General features: G+C 38.0%; 1 protein-coding gene across 1 annotated transcript in view; it reads right to left on the bottom strand.

The window, feature by feature from the left end:
• Positions 1–27,358, bottom strand: part of LOC127794579 (calcium-transporting ATPase 10, plasma membrane-type-like) — a 64,182-nt gene that overhangs the window by 5,174 nt on the left and 31,650 nt on the right. The window contains exons 12-25 of the mRNA XM_052325801.1: positions 24,527–24,610; positions 24,358–24,440; positions 24,161–24,263; positions 24,022–24,077; positions 23,619–23,661; positions 23,441–23,524; positions 19,046–19,183; positions 15,122–15,187; positions 14,930–15,028; positions 8,997–9,107; positions 8,477–8,647; positions 1,505–1,564; positions 469–633; positions 235–351 (exon numbers count right to left, since the gene is read on the bottom strand). Coding sequence (XP_052181761.1) covers positions 235–351; positions 469–633; positions 1,505–1,564; positions 8,477–8,647; positions 8,997–9,107; positions 14,930–15,028; positions 15,122–15,187; positions 19,046–19,183; positions 23,441–23,524; positions 23,619–23,661; positions 24,022–24,077; positions 24,161–24,263; positions 24,358–24,440; positions 24,527–24,610 — 1,380 coding nt within the window. The remainder of the gene's footprint in view (positions 1–234; positions 352–468; positions 634–1,504; positions 1,565–8,476; positions 8,648–8,996; positions 9,108–14,929; positions 15,029–15,121; positions 15,188–19,045; positions 19,184–23,440; positions 23,525–23,618; positions 23,662–24,021; positions 24,078–24,160; positions 24,264–24,357; positions 24,441–24,526; positions 24,611–27,358) is intronic.

The raw sequence follows: 27,358 nt of genomic DNA, 5'->3' as shown, positions 1-27,358 counted from the left end.
ACCATGTGTTCCATCAAGCAACATGCAAACATCCACGATGTGTTGCCAAACATAACATCTCCAGTCCATAAAACCCACCCAAGTAGATACACCCTTCAAGTATCATTTCATTATAAGAAAGACCTACGTGGAAAAGATCAGAAAGAGAAGCCAGAAAAACTAACTATAAGCCCATCTCAGTCAACATATCCATCCTTGGACCTCTATTATCAATCACACCATTAAAAAACATACCTCATGTAGAGCAGGAGCATCATTAGTTCCATCTCCAGTCACTGCAACTACATGTCCTTCCTTCCTCAATGCTTGCACAAGCAGTAACTTGTCATTAGGAGAAGACCTTCCCATAACCTATAAATCAAATTTACATAATTTCAAATCAAGCCTCAGCAGTTTCTTGGTCATAGAATAGATAAGCACAAGCAACAGTTTACACAAAATGTCACATAAGCAAATTTCACATCATACCGATATCTTATCAGCAATTTGTTTTCTTTGATCTTCTGACATTCCTCGGAATCTCTTGCCTTCTATGAGATTTGGCTCAGTAGCATCAGCATCTGACCCTAAAATCCCACATTCTAATGCTATAGCTTTTGCAGTTTGGAGATTGTCACCAGTAACCATGCGCACCTAACCAAAGGGAAATTTTCTATTCACCCAACTGAACTGGATAATATGATATAAGACTACAGACAGGCATATGGGATGCATAATCGCAACATCGAACTCATTCTATATCAGAAAATTGAAACCAAATCAGTCATCCCCTCCTTCCCAATAAGAAAGGCAATGAGACAAGTAACATTCAAACTATAGAAATCTATTATCATGACCTTGATAGACATATCACTTAAAAAAAAAAAAAATTAAGTACACAAATATCACAAATACTAATTGCCTACAGGCTTGATGAGAACCTAAAGAGCTAATACTCAATCATGGAAAGAATAAATAATTGGGATAGATAATAAAGAAATTATTCCAAATGCTCTAACTGGGTAAAGTTTGGGAATTCTACATATCTCATAACTTCTAATACCGAGCTTGCCAAATTCTGCAAGGTAAAAATGAAATAAAGAACCAAACCAAAAGGATAAGCTAGATCAACAATATGCACGACAATACACATTCTCTCATGAGACCATAAGGCAGAAGCCAGTTTTCAATATCTCAAGGTAGCAATTGATTCTCTTGACATAACCATATTCAAAATTCATAGCCATTGATAAACAACGTGTCTGGGGGATCACTATCAATAAATAGTTGTTCAATAATGAACTTAGAAGAAAATAAAGTCTAAAGTGGTGATATTGTAAAAAGTAACAGCAAATAAACAAGAACTTAAAAACTAGGCACAAAAGCCTCCTTCATGAGATTTGAAAGTTAGCAGAAATAGTAAAATTTGAGGTCTTGTTTTGAAATCTAGTACCAGTTCAAACCCAAATCATTGTATCCAAAACTTTATATTAGATGTACAGAAGGATAGGATCACATATCATACCTTAACACCTGCTTTTGTGCATAATTGAACTGCATCCTTCACACCCTCCCGACAGGGATCCTGCATCACATGATATATTATGCTCATGCCAAGAAGAAAGTTCCCCTAGACTGCATTCATGCCAATAATCAAGTTCATTTAGACAGCACTACTGAAAAATGAAATGAACTGGTTTTGCAAATACCATGTGAGAATGGTCAGCACCAGAAAAATTGAAATGGCAACCTTAACTAGAAAAGAATTATTGAGCAAGCAAATTGGAAACTCTATTAAAGGATAAGAAGAGTGTTTTATGGTGCAGACATCCAATCTATAACAAGAAAGTAGAATAATAGAGCATCTAGTCATTGAAATAAGCTAAACAAATTGTATGCACGAAGTTATAATCCTAAGATTGAGCAAAAAGATCTCATCATAGAGGTTTCTTATCAAATCTGGAAAAGCAATAATGTAACCGAATGTAGCAGTGCACATAATACAACCTAAATAGCAGTCATATTATTTCAAGTAATTGTACACTTCTCCATCATATATAGCTCATATTCCATGTTGTTCAGGTGCTCACCTAGGAAAATAGATTAAATAAAAATAGCAGGGCATATAGTGCCCCACTAATTGGATATTACTATGGCACACTGGCAACAAATCTTTGCATAGTCAACAGATTGTCAGCCCATCTGCCATTGCCAGCTAACACGATGCTCTCAGCATTTGACACCCCCTTTGCTTCCATGCAATGCTCGTGGCATCTCCAGTCCTTGCAAGCAGGAATTCCTCACCTGAGCACATGCAATCACCATATAGATCCCTGCCAATCTCCCCCTCCAAATAAGAGCCATACATCTGCAAGGCTCTTCGTCTCCATGCAAGATTTGCTCAACTTACCAATCTCCATCTAAGAGACAACTCCAAGAACAGGTTGAGGCAAGATCTAGAGTCTCCAATCTCCAACAAGAAGACAAACAGTAATGTTGAGGCAGAATTTGGAAATAAAAAGCTCTCCTTCAACCCTTCAAATGGTCTCTAGTCTATACCTGAAGAAATAGCTAGGGAAAATCAATCTTTCACCCATGAATAATACATCAGCTTTAGGGAGAAATTTATACAGCAAAAGTCCTAAAAAATCTCCTACAATCTCTCCTAAGATATCTCCTACTTCACAGCAGTAGATAATATACATTTAACCTACAAATATATACAAGAAATATCTAAAAACATTCCTAGATTTTAGTCAGCATTATCTTCCAAAACTCCTCCTAAATCTAGGAGTTTAATCCGTGCCATGCATGCCACGTTTCATGCCTCGGATTCTTCTAACACTCTCCTTCAAACTGGTGAATAGATGTCAATCATTCCCAGCTTACTTTTAATCACTTCAAAACCCTACTTTTGCATTGCTTTGGTCAAGATGTCTGCTTCTTGATCTTTGGTGGGAACATAAGTCAAGTTATGTCTACATTTTCCAGCTCCCCCTTGACAAAATACCTATCAATTCGAACATGTTTCATCCGGTCATACTAGACTAGATTATTTACTATACTTATAGTTGATTTACTATCGCTATAAAGTACTTTAGGTCCAATTATAGGAATAAATAAGTCTTCTATGAACCTTTCCACTCAAATTACCTCACAAATGCACTATGCAATGGCTCTAAACTCTGCCTAACACTGCTACGAGAGAAACTTATTGTTTCTTGCTTCCCCATCTAACCAAATCCCCCCAAAGCTTAGTGCAATACCCTGATGTAGACTTGTTATCCTCAATAGATCCAGCCCAATCTGCATCTGCAAAGCTTCTTATTCCTCTATCCTTGCTTTCTTAAATAGCATTCCCTTCCTAGGAGTCCCCTTTACATATTTCAGGATATGGTAGGGAGCTTCAAGGTGTCTTTCGGTTGAGGAATGCATGAATTGGCTAATTATACTCACTGCATATGCAATATTTGGACGCGTATGTGAAAGATAAATCAATTTCCCCACCAAACGTTGATACCTTCCAATCTCCACGGTTGTTCCTAATTGTCCTCTTTTTGGTTTTTCTAGTTGGATTCTAATTGAGTGCATGTAGGCTTACACCCAAGCTTTCATGTCTCTTTTAGCAGATCAAGAGTGAATTGTTGTGGGATAAAGACCGGATATGTTGTTGTTGTTGTTGTATGAAAATACCCTCACCTGCTTCCTGCTACTTTAATTCCCAAGAAATATCTCATCTCTCCCAAGTCTTTTACCTCAAATGCTACTTTAGTTGCTACTTCAATCTTTCTATCTCTTAATCATTGTCTTTGGTGATGATTATATCATCTACATAGACTATTAGGATTGTTCTCTTACCCTTGCTATCAACTTTTGTAAAGAGAGTGTGATCTGCTTGCCTTTGTTTGTATCCTAGGTGGTTTAGTGTGTCACTAAACCTCTTGAACTATGTCTTAGGAGATTGTTTTAGGCCATACAAGAATTTTTTCAAACTACATACCTTTCCTCTTGTATCTTTTCTTTCAAAACCAGGGGAAATTCTCATGTAGACTTCTTATTCCAACTCACCATTCAAGAAGGCATTTTTTTATGTCTAGTTGATGGAGTCTCCAGTCCAAATTGATTGCCAATGACAATAATACACGGATGGAGTTAAGTTTGGCCACCGATGCAAATGTTTCCTCATAGTCAAGGCCTTGCGTTTGGGTAAAACCTTGAGCAACAAACCTTGCTTTGTATTTATCCACTTTCCCATTTGAGTTGTACTTTATGGTGAACACCCACTTACTGCCAACTGTGTGCTTTCCATATGGAAGATCCATTATTTCCCAAGTACCATTCTTTTCCAAGGCGAGCATTTCTTCCATAACTGCTTTCCTCCATTTTTCTTCTTGCAGTGCACTATAGATATCTTTAGGAATTGCCTCATCATCAACATTTTCTGTGAATGCCTTGAATTTAGGAGACAGCTTTGTATATCCCAAAAATTCTGAAAAAGGATACTTAGGACATGGGGACATTTAGATCATATTCCAGCTCATGCTCCTATTGTATTTCATCTCTACTCTCCCTCTTAGTGATATCAACCTCCATTTTAACCTCCTTTTCCTTTGCCTTTTCTAGACTTACCCTCGATTCAGATGACATAGGCTACTGCTGAGGCCAAGGGTCATAAGCCCTTCTTGAATACACCAATAAGGGTGGTTCACCTTGAATTTGATCATTCTTCTGGGCTCGGTCTCTCTAATGTTCTCCCCCTTGATCAAATTCAGGCACATGATTAGGATTAGCAGTGGGAAGAGAAAGAAAGGAGGTGTAACCAAAAACAGAGAATTCCAACTAGTGGCTGTTTCTGGAACATGGGCTAGTTGAGAATAAAGCTGAAAGAAAGGCTGGTTTTCAAGAAAAGAAACATCATAGGAAACAACAAATTTGTGGGTACTAGGATTGTAGCATTTGTATCCTAGTTGTGTTTGAGAGTAGCCCACAAAAATGCATTTGATGGCCTTAGGATCGAGTTTGGATGGAGTGGATGGATTTCGGTGAATAAAAACAGTACATCCAAACACACAAGGAGTGAGAGAGTTTAGAACTCTAGCATGATGAGGAAAAACATCAAGGCGGACAACCAAAGGGGTCCTAAACTTTAGGATTTTGGAAGGTAGGCGATTGATAAGATAGCAGAGGTCAAAACGGCTTCTCGGCTTCCCCCCAATATGAATTTGGAACAGAAATATTAAACATCATTGCTCTAGCTGTTTCAAGCAGGTGATGATTCTTTCTTTCGACAATTCCATTTTGTTGAGAGTTATAAGGACATGAACTTTGGTGAATGATACCATGCTCAATTAAGTATGTGTTGAATTCATTAGAAAAGTATTCCCTGCCATTATCAGTTCTCAAAATATGAATTGAGGATTGAAACACATTCTGCACCATATGATGAAACCTTTTGAATATAGAAAAGGCTTCAGATTTTTCTTTCATTAGCAAACCCTTGTATGGTCACCAATAAAGGTGATAAACCATCGTGTATTGGTGAGGGCTGTGGTTCGAGAAGGCCCCCAAATATCACTATGAACTAAGTGAAAAGGTGTGTAGGGAGTATAAACAAGATTAGGATGAGGTATCCTGGTCTATTTTGCAAGAATACACTGTTCACAAGAATAATTGTGAATTTTATTGCTCGATAAAGAAGGATACAAGAGTTTAAGATATTCAAAACTTGGATGTCCTAACCGCTTATGCCGTAACATAATGTCTGAATCTGAAACAAGAGCTAAAGAATATAAAAACTGAGTCCTAGAATTAGTAGAATGATCATGCCTTGGTGTTTGATAGAGCCCTCCTTTCATCTTAGCATTGCCAATCATCTTCCTCGAGAATAGATCCTAAAAAACACAAATTTTTTTCAAAAATATCACACTGCATTCCCTGTCAGTTGTAAATTTGCTTACTAATATTAAATTACATTGCAAGTTCGGGACATAAAGGACTGATTTAAGTATTAATCCTCCTACCACAGCTGTTCCTTTTCCCTTTGCAAAGGATATTGTACCATCAGCCATAGAGACACTTATATGTTTATCACATGATTCAAAATTGGACAATAAATTAAAAGAACCTATCATGTGATTTGAGGCACCAGTGTCTATGATCCAACTGCTGGTAGGTATTATTTGAGATATAAGAGAATAGGCAATATTACTTTTTGTGGCCAAAGAAACCGTAGGAGTAGGATTTTCTGTATTCTCTAATTTAGTCACCTTTGTTTGGCTGAGAAGTTGTTGTAATACTTCCAGTTGAGTTGCTATGATGGTAAGAGGTGTTGGATTCCCTTCCTCGACTTCCACCATATAGACTAATTGGTATCCAGCTTGTCATCCTCTTCTTTGATTCTTAGACTTCCAGTTAGCTGGTTTTCCATGGATTTTCCAACATATCTCTCGCGTGTGATAGGACCGGTTACAATAGTCACACCATTGTTTTTCTCTTACAGTTTTCCCTCTAGAAGATAGAGGAGTCTTTCCCTTAAAAGTATTTAAGGCTGATGCAGGTGAATAGACTTCATTAAAAGAATGTCCTGACTCGAGAACATGACTTTCTTCCTACTTTCTTCCCTTCTAACTTCAACAAATACTTCCCTAATGGTTGGAAAAGGTTTCATCCCTAGCAACCGACCCCTAACTTCATCTAATTCTGAGTTTAATCTATGAAGGAAATCAAAAACTCTCTCCTTCTCCATCATCTTACCATATTTTTTACCATCTGCCATGCACTCCCATCTAATCTCATAAAAGAGATCCATCTTGCCAGAAAGATGTTAGAATATTAAAATATTCAGTGACCGAGTTTGTACCTTGTTTTGTGTCTCGAATGAGAGATCGAACTTGAAAACATTGAGCAATGTTTTCTAAGTGAGAGTATATTTCCTAGACAACTTGCCATATCTTATAAGTCGTTTCGTAGAAGAGATATGTCCTACCGATTTTAGGCTCCATTGAATTAACTAACTAAGCCATAACAATGGCATTCCCAGCCTCCCATACGTTTGAGGCAGCAGATTCTGAACTTGGCCTTGCTGTATCTCCAGTCAGGTAGCCCTCTTTGCCTTTGCCTCTAACAACCAATAAGACTGATTGGAACCATTCTCGAAAATTAGTTCCATTCAGTTTGTGTTGTGTAATTTGGAGAGAAGGACTGTCTAATGCTGTTGAGAGAGGTGGAACTAAAGGAAAAGTCCTCATCGGAGGAGGATTAGAGGTGGTCACCTCTCTGTTGGAGTTGTCTGCCATCTCAAAGTATTAACCCGACTTCTTGAGGTGGATTAATGGAAAAAATCAGGCGCCACAGGAGATGGCACTGATATCATGAAGAAATAGCTAGGGTAAAATCAATCTTTCACCCGTGAATAATACATCAGCTTTAAGGAGAAATTTATACAACAAAAGTCCTAAAAAATCTCCTACAATCTCTCCTAAGATATCTCCTACTTTACAACAGTAGATAATATACATTTAAACTACAAATATACATGAGAAATATCTAAAAACATTACTATATTTTAGCTAGCATTATCTTCCAGAACTCCTCCTTAATCTAGGAGTTTAATCCGTGCCATGTATGCCACGTTTCATGCCTTGGATTCTTCCAACAATACCTTAACCAATCATAGCAACAGATCTTCTCTAAAATGAAATGAAAATCAAATCTTCCTTGCTATTGGAATCCACATACAGTTAATGCATGTCTCAACATTCCCCCCCTGGCTATATAATTCAGATGTCTTCATTTTGATGCCTCAATCACCATCACCAAAAATGCCCCTTGGATATCCACTCTCTAGTATACCTTGCTCTCCTCTACAAAGGTCCTTCAGCCCTCCTCCAAAATTCAGCAGATGTTTAAGAACCTCTGCTAAGCCTGCCCCACCTCAAGGAGTGTTGTCAATGCCACTCTATCATAACTGCCTTGGCACCATCCATTTCTATTCTAGTTATCCATTTCTTAGATGAATACTGTCGAAATAAAGAAAAACTGAAGATTTGACAGTAAAGAAATTACAGCCCACTCGAATAATCTGCCAGCTCATTCCAATAGCTGGCAGATTTACTCCAGTGTGAAAATCATAACATTGAGCAATCCTGTGCCAACTCTAGGAACTTCATATTAATACAGAGATAAATTTAAAAGGCAATAATTGGAGAGAAAATAAAGTAAATTCAAAATAAAACACATCAAAATTTCAAACCATCAAGATCTTCAGATTCTGTTGGTGGCAATTATATGACCATATAAAATTGTTTCCAAAGAGAAGTAAGATTTTCCTAGATTATTAGATTAATATTATTGGGAGTCATATCAAAAGCTCTCAATTTAATGAAAGTGATCTTGATAGAATAGATAAATTTGCGAACACCCAATAGCTATAACACAGGAAATAAAATACAATTATAACTTCAAACTAAAAGTATCAGAGTCCTAGAAAACAATATACCTTCAAACCAACAATAGCTAGCAATGTAAGATCATTCTCAGGTAATTCCCAGCGAGCCAGATCTTCCTCATCAGTAGGAACCTTTTCCATTTCATAGGTTCTGTACGCAATAGCTACACAACGCAAACTCCCGGAAGCCATATCCTCAATAGATTTTTTAAACAGTGCTGACTGCAGACAAGCCCCAATCCACAAAATGAACATTGAGCAGAAAATTTTCAAAGACAACAAAGATCGCCTATACCACAGATTTTATAAACTTATATATATTTTGTTGGGTTCAGTGAAACAGTTGGCCATTTCCACCTGTACACATTTCAAAACACCTAAACGCAAGCTTTCACAAATAGGGAAAAGAAAAGCCATCCCTTCCCCAGAAAAAAATTAATAAATAAACTAAAAATTATTATTGAATTTAAAAAAGATGTTTAGAATCCTACAAAATTGTTCTGATTCTAGCGGATGGCTACACTTATTTGTAAATGCCAAATAATGTTACAAAGCAATTTCTATCTCAAACCTTATTTTCATCCATTCGCACAAAGTGCTCATCCATATCAATGTATTCTGTACAGGAAGCCAATACCATTTCCGCAGCACCTTTCCAATGTATATGAACTTTATTATCAGGCTGTACAGAGGGAAAAAAAAAAAATCTATAAGGAGGAGAAATATGTATGTTATCTACATTTTAAAGCATCCACATCAAGTCTTCTCATAAATGTTTCATATATATATGTATGTTTTTTGGATAAATAAGCATTGCATACAAATGTTAGTTCAGAAAACAGTTAAATCATCACTTATACTTTCACCTGGATTCTAGCATGTCAATCATCGCAATCCATGGTTATATCATTTGTAAGGGCAATGTAACACATATTAACCCTAAGAGTTTCCCATTTACAGTCATTGGTCAATATTAAGCATTAGTAAAATTTCAAACCAAAATATCATATCAAACTGAATCAACTTGGATTGCTGAGGGTTGAAAAATAGGGAGCCACTCAAGATCGCTTTAATTCCAGGGTTTGCCCGGACCTGACACATGCAAAGCTGAATTATGCACATATTCCATATAATACTCTGCAAACACCATTTTCCAGCCTAGGAAAATTATGAATCTGAAAGAAGTATTTTGGGTGCAAATGGTTTGCACATTAGCACATCACTAACAATGAGAGAAACAAGGCTCTGATTCAGGAATTCTCATTAGTTATTGAAAACAAAGCTATATTGCTGTAACTGTGTATGATCCTTTGTATTGAGTGTAGATGGCTATTTATACATGAGCTAGGCCATGGTTTGCTCCTAAAGTACGGGGATTGGATTAAGAATACAACTTCAAATATTTTTTTATCATCTCATCTCCTTTCAACCTCTATTTAAACTCGATTTCTCCAACACTCCCCATCAAGCTAGTGAGTAAATGTTGACCATTCCCAGCTTGCATGTAATCTCCTGAAATCTTGTCGATGGAAGACATTTGGTTAGGACGTCAACTAATTGATTTTTTGTTGGCATATAAGGAGTAGTGATTATGCTGCTGTCTCGTTTTTCCTTGATGAAATGTCTATTGACCTCTAAATTTAGTATGATCACGCTAAACTAGATTGTGAACAATACTGATAGCAGACTTGTTATCATAGTATAATTTCATCGTTCTTTCTAGACTTGTTATCACAAAAGTTTGCATACTCCATGAGCCATAGCTCTAAACTCTGCCTCAACACTTGATCTCGCAACCACACTTTACTTTTTACTCCTCCATGTCACCAAGTTTTCTCTTAGAAACATACAGTAGCCTGATGTGGATCGTATGTCCATAGGTGACCCTGCATAGTCAGCATCAAAATAAGCATCTAAACTCATACCACCGTTGTTCCGAAACATGATTCCTCTCCCCCGAGTTGCCTTTAAGTAATGCATATGTTCTTCCCTTGGGTCATGCATAAATTGGCCGACTATTCCAACAAAGTGATATCAGGTTTGGTATGAGACAGATATATTAACTTACCAACTAACCTTTGGTACCTATCTTTATTAACTGTGCCTCCTTCATTTTTTGACTCTATTCTATGATTCAGATCGATGGGAGAGTTTGTTGCCTTACTATTAAGTTTCCCTGTTTCTATTAAGTTTCCCTGTTTCCTTTAACATGTCCAATACTTCCTTTGGGATAGAAATATGCTGGTTTTTGAATAAGTTACTTCAATTCCAAGAAAGTACCTTAGCTTACCAAGGTCTTCAATTTTAAATTCTCGTGCCAAATGTTCTCTTAGAGCAATTCTTTCAGTATCATTATTCTCGTAATAATAATATCATCAACATAAACCAATAGAGATGTGATCCTACCTCATCCATTGGGTTTGATAAATAGGGTATGATCTCCCTAACTTTGTTTATATCTCAATTCCCTCATTACCTTTGTAGACCTTCCGAACCACACCCTTATTTTAGCCCATACAAGGTCTTTTTCAAACGACACACCTTATTACCCCCAAATAATCCTTCGAACCCAAGAGGAGGCTCCAAGTAAATTTCCTTTTCTAAATTACCATGTAAGAAGGCATTCTTAATGTCAAACTACAACAATGGCCAATTAAAACAAGACGCAAGGGAAATACGTATTCTAATTGTATTCATCTTGGCTATCGAAGAAAATGTTTCTTGATAGTCAATGCAAAAGGTTTGCGTGTAACCTTTTGCTACCAATCCTGCTTTGTATCTTTCAAGTATCCCATCATATTTGTATTTTATTGTAAACACCCACTTACATCTCACTGATTTCTTATCCTTTGGCTTAGGTATAACCTCTCTTTTCAAGTGCCTTCATTTCCTCCTCCATAGCAAGTGTCCACTACTTATCCTTTAATGCCTCATGAATAGATCTTGGGATTTCTATAGTGTCTAGTGAGGTAAGAAAGGCTTGATATTGTGAGGATAGTCTAAGGTTAGATACACACTGGGATATGGGGTAGATAGGACGTTTGGTGCATTCTCATATGCCTTTTCTTAATGCAATGGGTAGGTTAAGGTCATGAGATTCAGATTCTTCCAAAGAGGTTGAAAAAGGGATGGTAGTATTATCTTCATCTAAGCAGGAATCGTGAACTTGTGTGGGTCTAGGATCAGTTTCCTTCCTTCTTGAGTACACAAGAGGTTCTCTTGGATTCAAGGTTGGTTGTTGCAATTTGGTTGTGTGCTCATCACAATTAGTGTCTAACAAAATTGTAGAAGGTGGGGACGGACGAAACCAGTTGAAAGAGGTTGTCTCAGTTGTTGAGAGAATAAAGGAAGAGATAAACAGGGTGTTAAGAGTAAGATCCTCATCCTCACTCGAGTGCTCCCCTTGAAGATGAGGTGGGGATGGGAATTTACGAGTAGACGGATGATAGCATTTATACCCTTTCTAAGTGTTAGAATACCCAAGAAAGATACACTTGAGAGCTCGAGGGTCAAACTTGTCACGACTATGTGGATGAAGGTGTACATAGATCGTGCACCCGAAAACTTTTGGAGAAAAAGCGGATGAAAATGAGATAGACGGGAAGTGATGCATTAGAAGCCAAAAAGGACACTTATTGTTAAGGGAGCGAGTGATGACACGATTAATCAAATGAATGGTAGTGAGCACAACTTCCCCCCCAGAATTGTTAGCTACACAAGACTAAAATAACAAAGACCGAGTAACATTCAAGAGGAGACAATTTTTCCTTTCAGCCACCCCGTTTTGTTGAGGGGTATCAACACAAGAAGACTCGTGAATAATGTCTTCTCTAAGAAAAAAAGTGGTTTAAATAATGTTTAAAGTAGTCCTTGGCATTATCCGAGCGAAATCATTTTATACAACTCTTCTATTCAGCAAGAGAAGAAGTTTTGATGTTTGGCAAGTTCACAGACTTCACAATGAAGATTGCCAAAAAATACATTGTGAAATAAGATAGGAAACATAGTTTTAAGAGACTAAAGGGAGGATGGCCAAACCGATAGTGTTGTAACAAGATCTTAGAAGTAGTAGGAGAGGGGTGACATTGTGAGAGCCAACCAGTGCCCCGATCCATTCAAAGTGCTCGTTGTCTCAAGATGGTAAACTTCGTCCTTAACTTTAGGAAAATACAATGTGTCAAAAAAGGTAACATTGCAATTCAAAGACTTAATAAGTCGACTTATGGACAAAAGGTTGGTGGATAGCTTGGGAACATGAAGAACATTAATTAATGGGATATGGGGAATGAGATTGATGTTGCCTCGACAAGCACTAGGAATATGAGAGCCATTTGCAACAGCAATCCCTCTACAGCCCAAATGGGGTTTGTAGGTTGTAAAAAAAGTGAGAAACGGTGTCCTGTGATCAGTTGCACCTGCGTTAAGAATCCATGAAGAAATATGTGGGCTTGCATGAGCATTAAAGGAACAATGCAGAGAAACCGTCACCATAGACGGCTAGAGAGCATGCAGAACTAGAGCTAGAAGGAGATTTGGATGAAACCTCTCAATTTTTCAATTTCCTCCATACTTAGTCCACCAAGTTCATCTCTGGCAGAAAAAGCATCTTGGGACTGATCTATTATTTTGGCAGCGTTTGCTGACTATTGTGCTTGTCCCTTGACTCCACCAGTCTGACTTACAACCTAAGCCTTTCCATGAAGCTTGAAACAATTTTCTCTCATGTGTCGTGGCTTCTTAAAAAATGCTCACCAAAGACCATCCTTATCGGAGGGCTTAAGGTGATCAGTTTGACTCCCCATGGTTGTCCTTTCTCCATTAGGCTTCCTTGATACCATCGTAGACCCTTCATTTTTGTTGAGATTCAAGCATAACTGCTTTCCTTGTCCCGAATGATAGAGAAGATTTCCCTCCATGGTGGCAAATTTCTTTTTCCAAGGATTTGAACTCGAACAAGATCAAATTCGGGATTTAGGCCTACGAAGAACTCAAAACACTCTATCTCATTCAATGAATTCCTTCAGGATTTGGGCATCCTCGCGGTCTTTCATCTTAAGATTTTGATAGTGATCAAGTTCTAACCACAAGCCATTTAGAGTATAGTAATAGTCAGTCACAGTCGTGGATGCGATTCTATTTTTGATTTCAAACATCAAGACTACATCCTATATTTTTTAGTACGTCTTACAAACAGCTTCCCATACCTCTTGGATAAAAACATACAATTGCGGCTAATTTCAAGCTGCATAGAGTTCCATAACCATGACATAATTGTCGAGTTGTCCTCATCCCATGTTGCAAATCTCTAGTCCTCTTTTGGTGATCTCATTCCATCAAGATGACTCAACTTCCCTTTACCCTTCAAGAATGTCCTCACCACTTCAGACCATTGTAGGTAGTTTCTCCTATCTAACCGGTATGATGGGTTAAGATTCTGGAAGTCGCTAACTGTAGTGTTGTAACTCCTGTCAACATGCTAGTGTTAGGATCAACCGAGGAGCAGCTAGGATTGCTGGTTTCAGAGATTGAAGACATCTGAAAGTAATGGGTTAGCAAGCAGATTAATACCAAACGAACAAGTTCACAATAAGGACACAATAACTCACTGGGGTAAGAAATGGCGGTACTGTAGGAGTCCAAAAAGTAGATATAGATGCCTGAATCAATGGTTGTCGGGGTAGGATCACTGCAACGCCAAAAAAGAGGTAGAGGCTACCAAGTCGCAGGAACAGAGAAACCAAAATGAGCACGATGCCAAAGATGACATGGCAAACAAACAAAGCGAGGAAGACTAAACAACAGCCTAGGCTGCTTCTCAATTTGGGGCAGTGATGATGGATAGGAATGATGCTGAAGATGAGCGACGAACGAGAGATGCCAAAACTTGGAAGCGAGAGAGATGAGAGACAGTCAAGGGTCGAGCATCACTGGAGATGAACAACAGACGAGGGACGCCCAAACTGGATGCGGGAGAGACAATGGCAAGGCTAACAAACCGTCAATAAAGACAGTGGCTATTTACGCATGAGCTAGGCCATGGTTTGCTCCTAAAATACAGGGATTGGATACAAACTACAAATTCAAATATGCTATGAAGGTAGGATTTAAACTCAAGTGGTAGTTTTATGTAACCACTTATATCTTTGTCTTCTCATCTTTTTTATCTCTTTAGTTTCAAATATTCTTTATAATCTCATCTTCTATTCAAACTCAATTTCTCATCTCCTTTCGGCCTCTATTTAAACTCGGTTTCTCCAACAATTATTACCCATAGTACAATCTCAAAAATGATGATTCCAAGCCATATATTTTTCAATTTTTAGTCAATCTGTTGAGCAAAAATAATGTTATTCTCAAGAAGAATGCATATCTCATTTAATAAATGGGACAAGAAGAGAAAAACAAAAAAATCAGCACAAAATAAAAAATAAAAAAAAAGCAAATTCCAATAATCCAGCATAAAGGAGTAATAATTTGTTAATGGAGTATATGCAGTCCTGTTACCAATTTCAGTGCAACACCTCCTCGCTTTTTCTCAGAATTGAATGGAAAAACATGGATGATTGAAGAACTTGCTCTAATAGCATCAAAATTCATTCCAAGCTGCAAATGATGTAACAGCGGTTAGATTTGCTCTTTGAAAAGAAATAAACAAATTAAAAACAAATAACCAATTAGATAAAATAAAAAATGTACGTTGACCCCCCATTGAAGAATAGCTTTCTCTGTAGGTGATCCAGAAACCTCTGCATTTCCACCAGACTGTCACGAGCCAATCACATTAAAGGTTAATAAACTGAAATATATGCATGCCAAGTTTATTAGACCAAAGAGTTCATGAAAATGCTTACAAATGTAAGGACAGTCGCAGAAGAAAATAGAGAAGAAAGAAAATGCTTAAAAGGTTTGTCATCACTTAGTTATCATCCTCAACAATGCTAGTTAATTTAAATACACTAGTTATTTTAAACATGAAAGTCACCAATGTATACATATTAATATGTGTACACAAAAAGACAACTGATTATATAAAATATAAAGAAACAAAAATACTTGCACACACAAAAAAGCAAGCTTGAAAATAATTAGCCACAAGGCATACAACACTGGACTCATAAAATATATATACGAATGGATAGAAATTTTAAAAAGCTACATAAAACTCCGGCCTCAAGCAACATAAAACACAATCTTGAACTTATTTTAATTATAAGAAGCTTCGAGGATCAGGATCCCATTAAGGTATAATAAGGTTGCTAGGCTTATAAAAAACTGATGATTCTCTGCCTTAAAGCTTAAAAGTTGTCATGTCTTTAAAAGAAATGCAAGTTCTGAATTCATTTTCATAGTGTCAACTTGGTGAATTCGCACCAAGACTAGAAAATGAATAATTCATGGTTTTAATTTCAAAGCCAATGCGTAAAGGAAGTGAATAGCGTTGATCTGCACACAATTCTTTCACCCTTTACGAACAAAACACACTTTAGAAGGTTTGCCCTAAGAGTAATGTATTTCGTAGAAGAAGACAGAAGTTCTTAAAATCTCACATAACTGCCTACAAGTAAAAAACAAACAATATAATATAAAAAAAAGCATGCGCGCACACAAAATTGCATCTACAAACTTCTCCCAAGTTCTGATAATCTTCCCTCTGTACAATAACAAGAATACTATAAGAAAACTTATATGGCCAAACAAAAAGCAGGGTAAAAAAACATGATACAAACAAACCGACTCAGATGGCATTTTAAAAAATGAGGACAAAGATATTGCTGAGATATGATAAATAATTATATTTTGCTAAATTATCAAATTAGTTATGTATATCAAAATAATATCCCAAAATCACAAAGGAAATATTGCTGATTCAACACAAAAAAATATACAAATTCACAAGTAAAATAAAAATATTCCTAAAATTTAAAAATAACAACCATGACCCAAATTTAGTAAAAAAACAACAAAAATAAAGATTCTCAGCTTCTAGCTTACAATGAAGCCAATTTCAATAAGACTATTACTACTCACGCCTAATCGTTATTGACACGTATTTCTGATGTGTTATATGATTGACCATCCATGGATATGCCACGCCTGGTTTTATAGTGCGTACATTGATATCAGACAAGTGTATGCCAGAACCAGTTTCTGATACATACACAACACCCATTTTGGAGTGTATGTGGTCCATGCAGGCCAAATAATCTGTCACAAAAAAAACACACACACACACACATGGACAGCTCTACAGCCCATATTCACATGAAAAAAAATCCAAATTACTTAAAATCAAGTAGAACTCCATGAATCTACACTTCAGCACTGTGAACCAATGAAAATACAAAATAGATAAATTCAAAATTAACCTTAAACAAGTACGCTGAATATAGATTTTTCTATATTTGTCCTTCAATATGCCTCAACAATATCTCTACTTGTGTTACCAGAAAGAATTAGGCCATATAAGATTAAGAGGGTACTTACATACAATCCTAAAAATGAGCTATAATCCTGCTATTGTAAATAATGGCAGAGAAATTAGTTGACTCACTACACAAACATTGGTTCAAGGACAAATTTTAACATATAATGTAACAATGAAAACATTCCAATCTATGTATCATAAGGCGTTGATGTACAGCCAGCAATTATAAAAAACAAAATTGTAACAAGTTTCACCTGTTTACAGTAAGTGCAAAACATGTACACTCTTGACAATTGGGCACTTGTAGCCAACTCTGTAGGGATGTACATCTAGCAACAGAATATGCACAAAAACAATGGAATACTGCATACATGATGGAGGATAAAAGTAGGTGCAGAAAACTAGAAGAACTGATTTTTCCTTTAATGGTAGGACCAATCAAATGAAAGCAGATATAATATTCAAAATTAGTTTGTTTCTCCTTATAAAAGATAGACAACCTATACAGATGCATGTTCATGATGCAATCCCATAGGGTAGGTCATTCAAACTAGTCAAAAGAAGGACAACTAGTATGAGAATGTCGATGAATGGCCTTAAAAAAAGAGATTTACCAACAAATGACTGCACTAGAGGGAAGATAGAAACTTGCACCAATTGAAAGATAGAACGAGATAATCATCTCATATGGTATATTCACTAGCAGTACACCAAATAATAAGCTTATATTGATCCACTCGGAAGACACTGATAGCAATAAAGGAAGTTCGACAAGAAAATCAATTGGAGTGATTAAAGACATGCTTCCTGCCTCTAGGATTATCAGAGATTCACTGTTAGTAGAGCCAACTTGAAGGATTTAGTTCATGTAGCCAAACTTGAGTAATTATGACATATTTCAGGTGTAGCAGAGAAACTGCAACAATTAATTATATTCATATGAACAATTAGAAACCTTTTTCTCTACCAAAAATATTGAAGAACACATCCCTAAAATAAAAGGTGAAGACCAAAAAAAGGGGGAAAATGCAAATGTAAACACAATGACCAAACTCAAGACAAACACATGGCACCTGGGCTTGAACAAAATATAAACTATCTGCATTTTATATTAATAAAAAATACTAAATGGTCATTAAAGCATGCTGCAATTACTGTTTTGTATTTTTCTTTTCCAACTAGTATTTTTTCAGTTACATTTCTGTTTTAGAATGGAAAGCTGTAATACTTTCAGTTACAAATTATAACTGAAAGCACTAACTATATAAGCTACTGGAGAGGATCTTTCGGAGAATATTGAGTAACTGATTGAATGCTTCTCTCTTCTCAATTCTCTCTCGCATCTTTTTGCTCCTCTCTCCCTTTCTCTCTGTTCTCCCTGATCTCCCTCCATTCTTCTGATTTCTCCCGCCCTTTCTATTCTCTTCCCCGCTTTCATCCAAATTCCCTTACAAACCCTAGGTTAAACCTTGGTGCATGATAAACTGTTCATAAGTCTTGCATCAATGAAAGCACCAAGTTTTTTGTGCTACATTTAATTTAACAACATAAATCAAAAGTTGATACATGAGCTTAGGGCTTCCAATGAATGGGGATTTAGTAACTATAAATCTACACTTTAATTATACTTCTCGAAAATGAGGGTTTCAAGGCCCAATATTAAAGGATAAGATTTGAAGCTTCCCATCTCCCTATTTGGATGTCTTCTGTATCAGGTGGCACATCTTTAAGACAAAATTCCATGAGGCTCATATCTGCTTCCTAGCATGTGTATATGCATCTGTGCACTCACAGCATGAACTAAAAATCTCCGGTGACAACATGCAACTAAATTTTGTTTCTGATATATTCTTCAGATGTCTGGTGTGACAGCATATTTTAAAAGCACACAGTGTGCACCGCATATATACTGATTCCAACTGAACTCGAAGAAAAGAGAAAGAAAAGAGTTCCAGAGACTCATTCTACAATTCAGTCATAAGCTGAGCATATCTTACACACCTATATTCACCAATAGTAATAACTGAAACAAAATCAGATACCCAGATGATAAAAACTGTAAGCATCTATCTTTCTTTGATATTATCATATGTTTAAATGAACAGGTTAAACTTCAAGCTTCCTCAAACTAAAACAGTTTTCACATAATAAATATCATCTTCAAACTGCAAATGTGATACATATTTCTAACTTACCTCTGGCATATAGACACTGCCAGTAGTATTCTGGGCAATACCTTCAGTGAGCAGAGATCTAACCATCGGAGGAAAACTGGACCCAATGTCAGGAGGCTCAAATTTCTTCCCACCAACATGGGCCTCAACTACAGTCATCTGCAAAAGAAGGAAGATGTCATAAATAGAATGAAAAAAAAAAAAGAAAAAGAAAAAATCTGGCCATCTTCTCCCTCTCCTAAGAACAATGCCTCACCTGTCCACACCCTAGAGAAAATATCCGACAGAACTAAGACCAATAACAGAAGGAATTGGAGAGAAAATTGGACAGAAATGGGGGAAGAAATTTGAGAGAAATGAGGGAGAGTTGCAGAGGGAAACGGGAGGGGAGATTGAGAGAATTTTGAGATAGAAATCAGAGTATTCATTATCAATTCAAAAACATATCTTCTCATCCTCAGTTGTGGCTTATATATAGCCTAACAGCTTCCCACATGCACCCATGTGTAATACAACAGATAGCCTAACTGCCTATAGCATAGGATAAAGCCCTATAACAGAATAAGGAAAAGGAAATTACAATTATTATATAATGCATGTAACTCCTACTATTATATTTACTAATCCATCCTTGGGGTCATGACAATCCCCCTTCCTTGAGAGAGTTCTTATGTCCAAGAACTTGCAGCAAGTAGCCATTGCTCTTTCATCCAATCACAGCCTTCTCTATCTGGTTTATTCTTCTTTATTTATTTCTCCTTCTAGGCCTCTTCTTCTTCATTCTTAGGTTTTCAAGATCAATTCCAAGCATAATTTGGCCCAAAACTTTAATAGAAACAACCTGATCGATTTCAAGCCCACTACAACCACCTCCTACAATAGCTGTCCAATCAAGATTGGTCTCCACTTTAAGAACATAATCAGCCATTGGTTCATCCCACCCTGCAGTAGACAGCAACTTGGATTTACCAATGGGAGTAAAAACCAACACAGCAACTGGAGTTTTGTTTCCTTCAGCAAAACCTTTGACTTCTTCAGCCATCTCCCTTAGCTTTCCTCCCGCTACCAATTGTCCCCGAAATTCCTTATCGAATCCACACACTGTCACAACATTACAGGACATTTTAGCTGAGAATATATCTCTAATCGTACCATTTCCACTGATAGTAGGGGACTCAAAACTTCTTAGCCAACCAAGAGTTGCTCTAACACTGCATCTCACCAACTGAAAATTGAGTGAATAAAATTGCAGAGAACTCTTCCTCCCGAGTTGTCTCCTGCTTACTGCCATACACCCAAGAATTGTCCTCCATAATTTTCTCCTCCAATAGTGTCCCAGTATCCATCCCTGCAATTTCCCTTCCTGTTCGATCATACTGATTGCATGAGAAGGGATGAGTAGGTTCCACAGGTTCCTCAATGGCTGAAACATGACCTCCATTCAGACCTTCATCCTCAATATGATTTATGGCCAGATTATCTGAGGAAACCATATCCCTATCTGGACCATCAGATGCATGTAAACCATCTTCATATCAGTTCTCTCCAATCTGATTTATAGACTGATGCTCAACCAAATCTTAAGCCTCCTGCTCTTGTAAAATGTTGTCCGCCCAGATCTCCTTATCCAATCTCCTTTCTTCTTCAGGATCCTGAGTTACCCGTCGACAAGTTTACTTCAGCTCCAGCACCAACTACCTTAATATAAACTGAATTTTCAATTGCAACCTCCTGATTCCATGCAAACAATTCAGCAACTCTTTTTTTTTTTTTTTTTTTGGTGTTTGCCAGAAGGTCCCTCTACTTCTCGTTCAAAAAGATCAGTTGGTCCCTTTGGATCTGTTGCCCTAGCAACCTGGTCGTTATAGTTTTCCTTGAGACTATGCTTTTCCTCACCAAAATTATTCCAGATATTACAGTCATCCTTCTTGTTATTGCTGCCTAAATCAAAGTACTACTTCTTCAGCCCAAAATCTAAAGTAGGTAGTGAATCATTTTCCCACAGTTTTGACTCCTCCTTAGGCTCTTGTATTTTAGGCAACTCCTGAGGAAGTAATGCTTCCTTAACCACATCCTTCTTATTATCATTTTCTACCTTAGATATTCCAACATCCCATTCCGAAACAACAGTTTTGTCACCTTGCATTGGACTTTGAGATTTGTCAATGGAGTTCCAATTCCAAGAACAGGAAAGGTAAGGGTTACCAACTGGAATAGGATCTGATCCAGTTCTTGAAGGAGAGTAAGGATTAATTGTAGGATCTGGTGGTAGCTTCTCTATAATAATTGGATCAAAATATTTTTTTGGAAAGCAAACATGCAGCTAATCTAACCTGATTCTATCTCGCTAACATTATCATGCATCGGTCCCTCGTCCAATTTCTGAATTCATCAATAATTTCACGCATGTGATTGATCTCTAATCGCAGGAAACCGGCAACACTGTCTATCTTCCTATCCACTGTTGATTCTATAGATCCATCATGGATCTGCCTCTCCATGATTGTTGTTGTTACTTGCTCCAATTGAGATCCTCTCGTTTTCACCCTAATGTCATATGCCATTAGAATTCAAATCACTGATGGGATTACCGATCGAGGATCAGCTCTGGATGATTCTACTGAGGATCGAACCACTGCTATTATCTACCCGTATTGGGAAGCGATGGTTGCAGACACCTATAAACTCGCTTCCAAGTCAGCCTAATTCAGGCACAGGATCAATCACATGTTACAACGACTAGTGATCGGCCTTCAAGAGTCACCAAGGCCTACCAATTCTCTTGACTCGGCTGCTGCAATAGTTCCCTATACTTGTTGGAATCGTCGTTGGACTCACCTTATCCATCCACTCAATTGCACTTCCAAAATCCAAGCTCAACCATTAAGAAATTGTCAAGATTCAAGGGTATTCCTTCCACTCCTCAAAATTCCCCAGATCGCTGGAATTCGCTACTGGAATCGACTGGCTTGCTCGCCTCCATTGCTGCAACCAATGGAATTCATCGGAATTGAGAATTTGATAGTTGCAGTAGTTTATGAATTGGCTTCCAATTCCATTAAATCTCTCCCCCCCCCCCCCCCCCGCGAGCAAGAGTTACCGAAATTCACAATCAAGAGTCACCAAAGGCACTATAAGAACCAATTGGTCGCCCCTAGCACAGTCTCCCAAATGGATCGACTCCAATCGCACCACCAAAATGGATTGACTCCGTTATTCAATTCACTCTTCGTTGTGTCCTGAATCTCTTCCTGTGATCTGTTCCATTCCACAACCAATTCACCAATCAGTCAACTTGGACAAAATTCCTGCACCCGTCGTCCACTCTAGTCATGAATCCTCCCAGCTTGCTTGTCTTCAATTCCGGACAAGATCACCAGTCTTGGCCACGAGCCAACCCTCCTACTTCTCCTTCAAATCCGAGCCAACACGCCCCTCCTCATCCGTAGGAATCAATTCCAAAAGTCAACTGGAAAACTCTCGGTTTCTACTCTGTCTCGAACACCAAATTCACAGGAATCGACAAAATTGCACCAGAAGAAGACGAACCCAGAGGTTAAGGATCCATTCTAGGAGTCGCATCTGCCTCGTTTGCGCACTTCAATTGTTGCCTAAACCTCCTTTCATTGGAAATCACTGCAACCGTTCACTACAGATCATCAACCTCCCGATCTGATCACGATCCCTGGTCATCAGTTTCTGTGATTACCCTTGAATTTCGATAATCAACTACTTCAAACAGTAGCGGTCAATATCTGTCAAAAATTAATCAACAAAGAGAACTGCCTAGGAAAGATGCTCTAATACCAATTTGTAGTGTACCTTAGCCTAGGGTTCGATCAGGAATCGGAAGGATACAATGGAACTAAGACCAATAATAGAAGGAATTGGAGGCAAAATTGGACAGAAACAAGGGAAGAAATCAAAGAGAAATGAGGGAGAGTTCCAAAGGGAAACGAGAGGGAGATTAAGAGCACTTTGAGAGGGAAATTAGAGTATTCAATTATCAATTCAAAAACATATCCTCTCATCCTCAGTTGTGGCTTATATATAGCCTAACAGCCTCCCAGATGCACCCATGTATAATACAATAGATAGCCTAGCCTAACTGCCTATAGCATAAGATAAAGCCATACAATAGAAAAAAGAAAAGGAAATTACAATTATTGTATAATGCATATAACTCCTACTATTATATTTACTAATCTATCCTTGCAGTCGTGACATACTCTTTTAATGATCAAGCACCAAACTATCATCACGTCATTAATGGGCAACCGTAACAGTATATTACTTAAGTTGACTCCAAAAGTAAAGAATTCGTTGACCAGAAAATCAATATGTGAATGGGCCAGTCAAATTGAAATCCTTATTATTAAGCACAAGATGTTTTCAAGAGAACAGTGTCTAACCCACCAGATTCAATGTCAAAGTTCCAGTTTTGTCACTGCAAATGGTAGTGGCCGAGCCCATTGTTTCACAAGCAGAAAGCCTCCTGACCTGCAGCAAAATTTCAATGCTTTGAACAAGATCTTTTATGTCTGCACATATCAATATTATAACGAAGTCCAAGAACATGTTAAAACATGCATACCAAGGCTTTGTCTGTCATCATTTTCCTCATTGAGTAGGCAAGCCTGTAATATGAATAATGGAATGAAAAAGACAAGAGATGAGAACAAGAGATAAGTATTGACACCTCTTTGTAGTAGGCTGGAACAAGAAATAAGTTTGCAACAAGAACAAATGATGGCACCAGTAAGTCTAATACTCTCCAACTTGAAGATGCCAAGAGGTCTAGAGAAACTAAGGATAAACATGATGAAAACTAGGAATAATTTCATAACTTCCAACATAAAGAACACACAAAGTGATAAGCACAATATTAACACTAATTTTACGCACCACCAAGAGATATTTCCATGTTTCAATCAATTAATATTTAGTTACATTGAATCAAACAAAAATTATATTGAGTAAAAAAAGGTCAAACTCACGTTAATGTAACAGCTAGGGGAAGGCCCTCAGGCACTGCAACAACTACAATGGTGACCTGTAAGTTCTTCAGGTATTAGTCAAAGAAACAAGGGCAGATGTATGAACATAAACCAACTATTTATTTAAAATGATACATACAGCAATAGTGAAAATCTTAATGACTTCATCGATGGCAGTACTAAATTTAGTCTTGCCAGCCTTGAACTGTCCAGATGAACCTTCGGTATGTCCAGTAAAGTATCTGCAGATGTGCAAATTTGTAACTTTCAGCAGTCGAAAACGTTTTTTAAAGGAAAACAACACGATAAGAACTCAACAACTAAGGTTGCAATCACCTGATCAAGAGGACAATCAGAACTACCACTGCCACTGTGAGTCCAACAAAGCCAATTAAAGTAGCAACCCCATTTAACCTTACCTATTGCAAGTGATTTGCAAACACCCATGAAAACATAGTAAAATAACATTGACTACCATGGAAATATTCATGTTAACTAAACCAACCTGTAATGGTGTTTCCTCACCAGTATCTTCTGAAATGCTCGCCATTAGCAAGCCCCACTCTGTGTTTATACCAACACTTGTTACCTTGAGAAAAAGGCACAAGTACAATAAGTAACATGAATGTTGAAAATGGAAATGGATGCTATACAAGATCATCTTCCCCCCCAACCCACAAACAACACCACAATATGAGAAGATTGAAGTGTGAGCTTAGTGTTTCTTACCCAAGAGTTCAATAAATAAATTTTAGAAAGTTCCGACAAATTGATGCCCACTATTGCAGCAGATTAAATCCCCCCCCCCCCCCCCCCCCTCTCTAACCAAACCAATCTCTTCTTCCAGTGTGTGTGGACTAATCTTGCTCCCTAGGAAATATAGTTCCAGGTTTCTATTAACCCTCACAATAAAAAGCACACAAAATAACATAAAATCTCAGAAGTCAACAGATTAAAAAAGGATCCATCTCATCCACAAAGGAAGTACAACCAAAAAATCCCACTGTGCCACAAATTATTCAAAATCACTCAACACCAAACATAAAAAGTTATAAAGCCTACAACTGATCACTTGATTAAATAGTCTCCAGGCCACAAGAAATGATGGACCTTCAGGACAGGGGAAAAAGAAAAGTAAGAAGAACATAGAAAATTGATTTAAATTTTTATTACTTATCAAACCAACCATCTTATGAATGAGTCTCCAAAAGACACCTGAATACAAGAAAACACTACCAAAATTTTCGAACAGCATATTCAACTTTAGCTAACTAAAATTATGCTCAACTCTAGGTCACCTCAATATCAAGATTCTTACTCATACGTTTCCCTTTGGGTGAAAATTTATGATGTTCCTTTGGAGGGATGGACGTGCAGTGGATTAACCCTCACAATAAAAAGCACACAAAATAACATAAAACCTCAGAAGTCAACAGATTAAAAAAGGATCCATCTCATCCACAAAGGAAGTACAACAAAAAATTCCAACTCTTACATTCCTGTGCCACAAATTATTCAAAATCACTCAACACCAAACATGAAAAAGTTATAAAGCTGGAATTTTGACAGAAAGCAGTGATGGAATAGGCAGCGACGACAATGACGACCAGCGACGAGCAGACCAACGACAATGATGACGGCAAGCAGGGCTTCGAAGTGGCGAACTCTAAAAGGAGGGAGATTTTGGCGTGTGCCCGGCAGCTTTCGCCAGTGACGTCCGTACGAAAAAAGACGGCCTCCACTTGGCCGAAGTGATGGGAAACCACCAAGCAACCCCACACCACTGTTCGTTTCAAAGAACAGGTAGCCGAGAAGGATGATGGGCAGAAGGGCAGAGAAAGAACAATGAGTGTTAAGGAAAATAATGCACTAGCGCCTCGGTTGGAAAGTTCTAGCATGTTCGGTGACCATTTAGTGCAGATAGGTGCTGGGGGCGTCAAGAAAATGACGAGGCTTAGGAGGATATAAGGACTCATGGGCTGGAAAAAAATACCAAATCTGACGAGGAGCATACATGAAATCCAACCAGCAAGGCAAAGGTTAATGAAGCTGGAATCGTGATGATTAACGAAGGCTCTGAGAATGGGAGTAAGCTCATGCTTAAGGAAGGTGACCTGTTGGACAAGCAGCTCAACTTTTGCAACATTCCAACATTGATGAATGGTGTTCCCAGAAGAAGCGATCTGGAAGAGCAGTCTACATCCATGATGATCGATCGGGATTCTAGATCTTTGTCGCCAAGAGCTTCGTCACTTGCAAGATCGTTGCCTTGAGCAGTAGACAAGGTCGGCATGCAAATCTTACATGGTGAGGTGGATCAGTTCGGTGGAGAGAATATTAATGGCAGTGCCAGTGGGGACGAGACCATGGAGGACAAGCACCAGAAGGAAGCTCGGGCTCCTCTTCTTCGTTTGAGGACTCAGAACACCGGCGATGGTCCGACTAGGAGCCTGGAAAGGCATCAGGCAGGTGGTGCCAACGGTGGCAAAAGCTTCTTTGACGGATGTCGAACTTGGCGAGGCAGAACTTGATGACTTCGGCAACCAAGAAAATACTTACCGTTTCCAACATAAGTCCATGCTTCAAAGTGCTGAGCAATCACTTCGTGATCGACGGATTTCTAGGGATCTTCACATGATGGAAGGGAGAAGGAGACCGTTGGAGGCTGAAGCAGGTGGGCCGATTTCTAAAGGTGATGGGCTTCACCCATGAGTGGGCTCTGGTCTTGATATAGGTAACTGGGCTCTAAAACATGGCCCGCATGAATTAAAGGGTAAAGCCCAACAAGCTAAGATGGCTTGTGAGATTTGGCAAGCGGTCCAAGAAGTCTACTCAGATTTGGAGAATACAACTCAATCATTCCAAGTTAGATCATTCATACGAACAACCAAGCGAGGTACAAACTCAGTCACCGAGTATTTTAATACCTTAACCAAGTTATGATAAGAAAGTGATTTATTTCATGAGATTAAATAGGAGTATGCTGCAGATAGTACAAAATATGAGAAGATGGTAGAGAATGAGAGAGTGTTTTGACTTCCTACATGGTCTAAACTCAGATCTAGATGAGATTAGAGGCAGATTGTTGGCAACAAAACCTTTCCAAACAATGAGAGAAGTACTTGCAGAGGTTAAAAGGGAAGAGAGCCGAAAGAAGGTGATGTTCTCAGGCTTAGGGCAGTCCAACAATGAGGTATATTCTTTAGCCTCAGCCCTAAGTAGTTTTCGAGGAAAGCCATACGCTGCAACTAAAGGAGAGAACCCCAAAGAAAAACAATAGTGTGAATACTGCAATCGGCCATACCATACCAAGGATACATGTTGGAAAATCCATGGA

The sequence above is a fragment of the Diospyros lotus genome, chromosome 2 (genome assembly GCF_014633365.1).
Source record: "Diospyros lotus cultivar Yz01 chromosome 2, ASM1463336v1, whole genome shotgun sequence".
Classification (NCBI taxonomy): domain Eukaryota; kingdom Viridiplantae; phylum Streptophyta; class Magnoliopsida; order Ericales; family Ebenaceae; genus Diospyros; species Diospyros lotus.
Note: the sequence above shows the minus strand (reverse complement) of the source record. Positions and strands in the feature narration are given on the sequence as shown.